This window comes from Calidris pugnax, unplaced genomic scaffold (genome assembly GCF_001431845.1).
Source record: "Calidris pugnax isolate Ruff unplaced genomic scaffold, ASM143184v1 scaffold179, whole genome shotgun sequence".
NCBI classification, from domain to species: domain Eukaryota; kingdom Metazoa; phylum Chordata; class Aves; order Charadriiformes; family Scolopacidae; genus Calidris; species Calidris pugnax.
Window position 1 is genome coordinate 1,572,609 of NW_015090948.1, and position 9,640 is coordinate 1,582,248.

General features: G+C 43.4%; 1 protein-coding gene across 3 annotated transcripts in view; it reads left to right on the forward strand.

Annotated features, from left to right (window-relative positions):
* IKZF2 (IKAROS family zinc finger 2) overlaps nucleotides 1-3,581 on the forward strand; it is a 111,463-nt gene extending 107,882 nt beyond the window's left edge. For all 3 annotated transcript variants that reach the window (XM_014951958.1, XM_014951960.1, XM_014951959.1), the window contains one exon: nucleotides 2,401-3,581. In XM_014951958.1, the coding sequence (XP_014807444.1) occupies nucleotides 2,401-3,125 (725 nt within the window). In that variant the 3' untranslated portion in view covers nucleotides 3,126-3,581. The remainder of the gene's footprint in view (nucleotides 1-2,400) is intronic.
* Nucleotides 3,582-9,640: the final 6,059 nt, after the last annotated feature.

The following is a 9,640-nucleotide window of genomic DNA, read 5'->3' on the forward strand; positions in this document are numbered from 1 at the left end:
GAATAATTCAGGTTACTGGCAATTTACAGTCTTCTCTGCTGTCTGCAGTGGAGTAACTAAATGGGGAAGATTAAAGGAATCAAAATAAGGTTTGCGCCATTCATCTAAGCAGTCCACAAAGAATAGGTATCATTTCTTGACCTGTCTAGCCTACAAAGGACAGCGTGTTTGGAGGCTGGATCACACTCTCACCAGAGCCACTTCTTTATTCAAACACAGGAATGATGCAGGTGAAAGGGACCAATAAGCTTTTCCATTTTCATTTCGTTGTTCCCACTGTGGCAAAGACACCACATGCCTCCTGGAGCTCTCCTCCAGTCCCACTTTGGTCCCACCTGGGAAGGAGCCACCTCCCATTAAAGAGTTGTCCATCCTGCCCAGTGTGAGGACAGACAAGCCAGCCCACAGCAGAAATACCAAAAAGAGGAAATTTGATGGCAAGACTCATCCCTTGGGTCATGTTAGATTGCCAAGGCCATGGTTGTAGCACTGTTTGCTTCTTCCTTCCTTCCCTATTTTTCTCTAAAAGTCTAGTGTGTAGCAAAGGAACAATTTTCTACATTATGCTTTCTTTCAGTAAGCCATAAGCGTAACACAGCCAGCCGTAGGGAAACATATTGAGGTACATGAACAAGGTGTCTAATCAGAAGCATGTGAGCAGCACTGCTGAAGAAAGTAGGACTATTCACGTGCTTCACTTCAGACTTGCCTTTAATTACCTTGTGAATCAGGACTCAGTTCCCGAGCAAAAGGGATGCATCATCTCCAAGGATAACCCGATTGTTCCATGGGTAATGTGAAATTGTTTCTCTCTCTTTGTATCGCTTTAAGGTAAGCCACGCTAAGCAGAATGAATTATTATAGTGAAAAATAAAACGCCGAGTGATAGATATGTTGAAATGTACTAATGCTATTTGGAACAGATTTGGGATTACAGTTCTGTTTCTTTCTTATGGTGGTTTATACTCATTTTGTTCCAAGCAATTTTGGCAAAAGGTGATACAAGATTCTTGAGTTCTTTAATTCTTGGATAGCCAAACTAGTTGTATGTAGTGAATCCTTGAGTTTATTAGCTCACACTATTGAAGAAAAGTCTGGTTTTATATACCAAAGCAGTGAAATATAACAAAGACAAGGAAAACCAACCCAAATTATCAGACTTTGTAAAATCAGCTTCAAAAGTTAAGTGTTAACAACTAGCTAATATTTGTGTGTGTGAACACATATGAGCATGTGTGTCTTGTGTCTTACACATATACATATTACATATGTTACATATAACCTTTTCTATTTGGGAATAAGAGTTATTTTATGAACTTTCCCTGTACTTGCACTCTGAAGCCATCATTGGAAAAGCACTGTTGCTGAGCTGAGCTCTGATGTAAGTTATCATAAATTTGTTAGCTTCAAAGGAGAGCTGCAGTATGCAACTTGCCCTGTGCCTCGCATCATTTACCAGTGTGTGGTTCAGGTTTCGGATAGCTGTAATGCAATTGATTTCAAAAGGTTACAAGGATGTAAATTTGGATTCCCATAGTGTTGAATCGGCTGGCTTCGTCGTCATTATATATTTATTTGTCCTGTGTCAATGAAAGTTATTTTTGTCTTTTACCAAATGAAACTAAGCTATACCTGTGGTTTCTCTATCTTGTTTTCTTTACTAAATAGACACTGAGGAGTGTGGGTGGTTTTTTTCTCAGTCCAAAACATCGGGGTAGGATTTTATTATTTTTTTTGAGGGGGTGAAATCCAAAAATACTCAAGCCTGAACACAAGACAGCAGGTCAGCCCCTTATGCTCCTGTTACTTGCCCTGTTATGCAGTTTTATATTTTGTCTGCTGGTTGAAAGGTTTACATACTGTGGCTCTAAAGGTGTTAGGTCACCACCGTACCAACCCTCTGTACCTGTTGGTTAAATTTCTCACTATGCAGCCCCATTATAAGGTATGTATGAGGCACCTTGGAGTGTGTGGGACACGTCGTACCACCTCCTTTAATTTTAAGAGAGTATGTCTAATGGTATAAACCAGCAGAGCTTCATGGACCCCGGTGGTTCAATCCCATTTTCTACCAGTTAACGTGTATCTCCTAACTTGAAGTGCTGGCACAGTCAGGCCCAGTGGAAGGTTTGGAACCGGCGTGGAGGTCGCTGCAGCCACATGCTTCACCTGGAATTTAAAAAAAAAAAAAAAAAAGGCAGTTGGTGAAGTTGCTGTTTTGCCCATCTCAGGACGGAAATTTTGTAGGAGGTTAGTAAAAAAGTAGAATAAGGGTAACTTTGGACTCTGGAATGAATTTCACCCAGAGTCAGGGATTTTCTGTTCCTCCTCACCCTTTTTACAGTGAAACCTTGGCATGATTACATTGATTTTTCTCACTCATTTGCTCTTGTTCCTTAGGTGAAAAGCTCATGAGATTTGGCTATCCAGATATTCCCTTTGATATGAACCTAACCTACGAGAAGGAGGCTGAGCTGATGCAGTCTCACATGATGGACCAAGCCATCAACAATGCAATCACCTACCTTGGAGCTGAGGCACTTCACCCCTTGATGCAGCACACACCAAGCACAATTGCAGAGGTGGCCCCGGTCATCAGCTCAGCTTACGCTCAGGTCTATCATCCCAACAGGATAGAAAGGCCCATTAGCAGGGAAACAGCTGACAGTCACGAGAACAACATGGATGGCCCGATCTCCCTCATCAGACCAAAGAGTCGAACCCAGGATAGAGAGGGCTCCCCCAGCAATAGCTGCCTGGATTCTACTGACTCAGAGAGCAGCCACGAAGACCGCCAGTCCTACCAAGGAAACTCTGCCTTAAATCCCAAGAGAAAGCCAAGCCCGGCTTATATGAAGGAGGACGCCAAGGCTTTGGATGCCACAAAAGGTTCTAAGGGCTCTTTAAAGGATATCTACAAGGTCATCAACGGAGAAGGGGAGCAAATTAGGGCTTTCAAGTGTGAGCACTGTCGCGTCCTTTTCCTGGACCATGTCATGTACACCATCCACATGGGCTGCCACGGCTACCGGGACCCGCTAGAGTGCAACATCTGTGGCTACCGAAGCCAGGACCGCTATGAGTTCTCGTCGCACATAGTCCGAGGGGAGCACACATTCCACTAGGCCTTCTCATCCAAAGGGGACTCGTATGAAGTAGAAGAACTGCACATGAAGAAATACTGCACTTACAATCCCACTTTTCCTCAGAATTGAGACGCCTATTTTGTTGTTGTTGCTGTTGTTGTTGTTGCTGTTGTTTAATTATTATTATTAACCTTATTTTTTTTTGTGGACCCAACTTCATTTGCTCTGCCCAGCTTAAGAATGGAAAGAAGGAAGGGAAGGGATAAAAGAGGAGTTTGTTGTTGCTGTCACTTTTCGGTGAGTGACCTGCCTGGCTTTCTGTGGGAATTGAAAGGCAGTCCATTTCTGTCTCAATCAGCTGGACATCCTGTCCTTTTTTTGGATATCGCTTAACCCCCTGCTAGGTGCTTTAAAGTCCTGACGAGATGCCACTCATTTACAATTTCAGACAAACAGGTAGAAACATTTCAGAGGAGAGCCCTTTTCAAATATGTAGATACGGTGTGGGGTTTCGGTGGCCGGAGGGGAGGGGGGGGGGAGCTTTATTCTGCAAAATGAACAATTATTTTTTAAAGCAAAACTGTTAGGGATTTAGGAGCACGAATCAAAGTCGATATTCTTTTCAAAATTACCTTCTAGGGTGAGCTGGTTTCTGGGTTTCAGTGTGTATCGCCCCTCTAGAATGTTAAAAAAAAAAAGAAAAAAAAGAAATGTATGTCTTTAACACTGTACCACATCACACAGTTTAGTTTCATAAGTCTGAGGGCCTTCTGTGGTAAGTCTGAGGCTTTGTATTTTTATTTTCCTTAACTTATGAAGCACCTTTTTTACAATTGTTGATTTGCTGTTACTCCATGCCTATGTGTTGACTCACTGGCTTCTTAGAGACCCTTGGGAGCCTTACTTATTTAGTTGCACCCTATGTTTTAAGAAATAGCATTTAGAAATAACATTTAAACTTGCTTCTAGGACAGTAAGTGGCCTAGGAGTGGGTACGAGAGTCTGTAGTTTACTCAAGAGGTTCTGCTGCTCTTCTGAAATAATTTTGATTTTAAATTACGGATTTTAAAATGACAGACGTACTAGTAGCAAAGTGTTCTTTACATATAGGTATATATAGATATATAATTATATAAATACTTTCTCATTCTATTATCACAGTGTTAACCTCTTGGCAGCAGCCTAAACTCAAACTTGCAGCTGGGAAAATGCTAGGAGCCACATCCTTGGCCAGCATTAATCCTCTTAGCTCCATTGAATTTAATGGAACTACCCCAGCTACTTCAGCTACATGAGCCTTGACCCTTTTTCCTCTTGTTGACATCTTACTTGCTAATTTGTTGAATCAGTGACTTCCTTTTGGTTTTAGGTCATCAATTCTGCTTTAATTTTGGGGCGTGTTTTGCAGGTTTTGCTGGATAGCCTTTGCTCTTGGAGAGCACAGAAGCCCCTCAAACAAACAGGTTGCATATGGCCTTCCCTACTTCTTCAGAAAATGATACAATGAGATGCAGGTGCTGTGCTTTGATTTGGATTTGCAGGTCTTGTTTTTATTCCTAATTTATTAATTTCACGGTAGGGAAAACAAATGGAGAAACTAATTCCAGAGCAAGTCCTTGAACTACAGACTGGACAAGAAAAAAACCCCACCAATCTGTTTTGTTTCCTTTCTTTCTCTCCCAATAAATAACAAGGCCAGAAACCACCCAGCAAATTGCAGGTTGCATCAGTAAAAACTGGGCTTAAACCTAAGTGACAGATTGCCATTGAAACCCAACTGTTTGTACCAATCACAATTGAAATGTTGTTGTTTGGCAACAAGAGCACAGCTTGAGAATGGAAAGATCTGCACGGGTTTAACCCCCTCTGTGCACACGGTCTCCATGCGTTTGGTGAGACCTTTTCCAAAGTATGAAGTTGCTGAAGTATAAAAGAGAGAGCAAGATCAGGGCGTAATGAATTCCCATCTGCTCACTTCAATCTGCGTACTCAACGCAGATGCCAGTTTGCTGTTCGTTTTGAGGGTATTGGGTTTTTTTTCTTCTTCTTCTCTTCCTAGACCTGGAGCATTTGAAAGTGGGAGCTGAGTGGTATTGATTGAAATCTTTTTATGGTGACATTCTTGGCAGCTAGAACCTGTGTTTAGAAAGGATACAGTAGATCATGGCCAGATTACCTGATGACTGCTTCCCAGCACTGAAATGCTATTAAGTAGGAGCTGGTAAAGTCTTGCAGTAGCCAATTAATTATAATACAATATGGAGAGAAATGTCATCTTGTGTAATGTGAGAGCTATCAAGGCTGGGAATATACGGGCTTTGGAGAGACAGATTTAAATACCTATTCCCAACATTGTTCATAATGTCATTGGGTTCCTCCCCCTCCTCCTTTCTTCATCCTAATGTAGAAGAAACTCAGGCAAATGAACTGCTGCCGTCCTCCAGACCATTCTCGTTTTCTTGTGCTCGATGCAGTCAAAGGAGTTTGTTCAGAAGAAAAAGGGGGAGATGCTGAAGGGCATCACTTTTATCCCAAATGGCTGATTCTCTGTAGCTACGAAGGTTGGCTTAGAAGGTGGCCAGCCACGTTCTGCATCAGGATGTGCTGGGAAATTGAGAAAAGGGGGGTTGCTTTTACAGCATGCCACCAAAAAAAAGAAGAAAAAGAAAAAAAAAAAGCAGTTATGATTTCTGCTGAGGCAGGAAAGGTGTTAAGCAATTATGATTTCTGCTGAGGCAGGAAAGGTGTTTTAGGAACAATGTGCAAAGGGAAAGGTGCTGGGCCTGAAGGTCACAAGGCTTGCATGGACCTCCGGAAAAGACACGTGCCTGAGCCAGAGTTGCCAGCAATCCCTCTCAGTCTCTGGGGGACTCTATTCTCCCCTCTATGGAAAGAGCATGGCCTATGGTTTCTTGGAATAGTTAAAACTAAGGAAAAGGTGTTCAAAAATTCTGCCTGTGTTTGGGAAAGCACCAGAATACGAGAAAGGCAGAGAATCTCTTCTGTATCCAGAAATAAGTTGGCTGCAATTATATCTGCAGTTCGTTAGTGTGCACTTTCATTCATTGATGATTCATCGATACCTCCTATAGTGTATATTCTGTAGATGCTTAAAAGATCTGAGGGGGGGGCTCAGTGGCTTTGTGTCTGTCTTCAGTTAAGCCCAACTTCTTGTTGCAATGGTAGCACTCAAGATCTGCATGTAAGCACTGCCGTGTCCTGGGATCACAGGCACAGGAAACTGGGGAGGCAGTGGGGATATACACAGTGGTTTAGTTATCTTCCAAAAACTGCATTTTTGGGAGACCAAAAAGCTGAGGGGGGTTGCATTAATTTTTATTATCAGTCTCCTTTTCTGAACATTCTCGTTCAAATTTTGAACAAAGTTTTGGACTTGCATTCATTTCAGCATTCACTTCCTACTGAGAATTATTGGAGAGTTTTATATAAGGCAGTTTGTCCCTACACAGAAGTGTGCAAAATGAGGCCTCAGAGATTTTTTTTTTTTGCTTGCTTGCTCTCTGCAGATTTCTAAGAACAGCTCTTGAGTTTTGTCAAGTTCATTAGTCATTCACAATGTACTAGGAATTTCAGTAGATAATCCTTGGCCAGCGGATCCATTTGTTCGAAGTATTTGGTGTTGGAAGTTGAACCTGCCTGATTTTTATTGGACTCTTTTTGAAATTCTTGGAATCAGGTTTCCAGTTAAAAACATGCGTTTGCAAATTTAGAACTGGCTTCCTGTGAGCATTCCCCATTTTCATTTAAAAAAAAAGCCTTTTCTGCACACATCCCTGCCAGTAAATCCTTCCGTTTCTTTTTAGATCAAAAAATGGCAAGATTCTGACTCAATTTAGAGTATTACACACCTATTAATTGAAATAGAAGTGTGACTGCTTGTTCTTCTCTTGGTATGATCCATATTCTTGGAGCAAAGGGCATTATCTATATATCTGCTGTTATGGCCAATGAATTTTACAGCCACCTCTCTTTGCAGTCAGTTAGGAGAGCACTTCAAAATATATAGCATTTTTCAGTAAAGCCAGCTCTTTACTCAGTAACTTCTGGGATTAAAACAATTTTATTCTCCTTAAAAAGTGCTTCCATCCATGATGCGATGTGAAAGGTTTCTGGGCATTAACATCTACTGATCTGTATTACAGACAAAAGAATCTGAATTTGTTAATTGGCCTGATTTTGGGGGGGTTTAATGGTGGTAGTTTCTATAATGTGAAGACACAGCTCACAGAATAGCCGTGTGGAGCTAAGGTGTATTTAGAAAAAGGTGAAGAAGTTTTCAGGTTTAAGAGTTCCCAAATTTCTTTCTGTTTACAAGGGTGGTCCTAAATTGAGGCTGTCGAGCAGAAGAGGAGGCCAGGAATTAATCCAAATCTTTCAAAACTGGCCTTTAATAGGACATAATTACTGTTGTCTAGGTCCTGAGCTGGCTTGTTCATGTTCAAAAGAAGCCGGAGAGCAGACTCTTCTTCCTCTAGAAAGAAACTTTGGAGATAATTTAGGGAAAGGTGCTTACTTCAGCCGAGGACAGGAGCCGCAGTCGTACAGTTCCTTCAGTAGATAATATTCATAGAATCATAGAATAGTCCAGGCCGGAAGGGACCTCCAAAGGTCATCTAGTCTGGCCTCCCCACAGTCAGGAGGGACACCCCCAACTAGACCAGGTTGCCCAGGGCCTCGTCGAGCCTCTCCTTGAATATCTCCAGGGATGGGGCCTCAACCACCTCCCTGGGCAACCTGTTCCAGTGCTCCACCACCCTCACAGTGAAGAACCCTCTCCTAATCTCCAGTCTAAATCTGTTCCCCTCCAGCTTGAAGCCATTGCCCCTCGTCCTGTCACTGCAGGCCTTTCCAAACAGGTTCTCCCCAGCCTTCCTGTAGGCTCCCTTCAGGTACTGGAAGGCTGCTATTAGGTCTCCCTGGGGCCAGGCTGAACAACCCCTTTCCTTAACCCTGGCTGTGGGTTATAATGTAATGAGGATGGAGAAGGGAGGCTGCACTGACACCTGAGTTGCCTAAACCCAGTGTGGGATCTTAGGAATAGGGCGATGAGATGAATTTTGACGCTAGAAATTTGCATCTTAGCTTGGCTTAGAATCATTTAAAAACAACAAAAAAAAAAGGATGGCAGTAATGGCCTGCAGTCTAGGGGAGCTGGAGATTTTGAGAAAGTATATTTATACGTGTGGTATTGTATAATTAGATACATGCTTTATTGTATACGTGCCTTTTTCAAATGGATTTTGGAAGTTTGTGGTGTCGTTCGTGATATCCTACCATACCTTTTCAGAATGCACGACAAAACCCCACCCAAAGTCAACATCCCTTCTCCTCCGGCACAGCCAGGCAGATCCCTCTCCCCTCCTGCACCCTTCCTTGTCCCAGAGAGAGAACCATCTCAGTACCTTGCTGTGGGATTTCCTGGACTCAGCTGGCTTTCAGGAGTGGGAAGGGCTGGAAATTATCCGAGCAAAGTGCGTTCCAGCTATCCAGCCAGAGCTGGTCCCAACCAACACAGTGGCCTTGGGACTTGCTGCCAGAGCTGCATGGTGCCCCACAGAGCGCCAGGGTGGCCACCTCCTCTTTTCCTCCCCTCCACAGCTTTATATAAAGCATGCTTGAGAATGGACTTGGCTTTTAAATTCCCATTGAGGGACGGGAAACAGACTTTAAAGCATCTGCCCACTTGCTTCAACCTGGAAAAAGCAATCCGGCAAGAACAAAAGCCCTGTGTTAAATGGTTTGTAAGTTTGACTGTTGTGCTGCTGCCACCCTAAGAGCTGATGTAGAGATGAGAGAAGCCCAACTGTGTTTGGTTTGCAGGTTTGACTGTTGTGCTGCTGCCACCCTAATAGCTGATGTAGAGATGAGAGAAGCCCAACTGTAGAAGATGTTCTTGGGGGCTGGAACACTTTGGTGAGCAGTGCAGTGTTGTTTCGGTACTTTCCTGGCAGGTTGGTGACCTAGTTTCAGATCTGCTTATTTACCCAGCACGGATGCAGCCTCTAAGCCTTGCAGGCACGGGCAGGGGAGAAGGATAGGCCAGGGTGCCTTCTGCCAGACCCTGAGCCCAGCAGCAGCCTGGTGCCATCTCCTTGGCACCTCTCTGCCGGGGTCAGGGCCACGGCGCTCACACGTGGGAGGTAGAGTTAGGAATTGGGTAGGAAAGAGGCAGAATTTGCTTCAGAGTAAATATATTCCTTTTTATCCCGTTAAGAGTTGTCTTGAAGTATCGGCCAAGGAGAACATCCCTGGTTTCTAATTCAGGTTCCTACAGGCATGCCTGGAAGTGTGGGATTACTGTCCTTGTCCACTGAGGCTCTGAGGTGGACATGGGTGCGTTGACATGCCGCACACTTGGTAGCTAAGATAATGATAAAAATTGTGTTCATTCAAATCCTCTAGCTTTTCAGTTGATCATGCAGACAAGCATTCCTGGTTCCTGTTCACTTCCAGCCTTCGGAAAGCTGGTTCTTGGTACGCTCATGTGGATCCTTGTTTGGGAGGATAATTGCCCATGCTCTCTCCTTCTATAT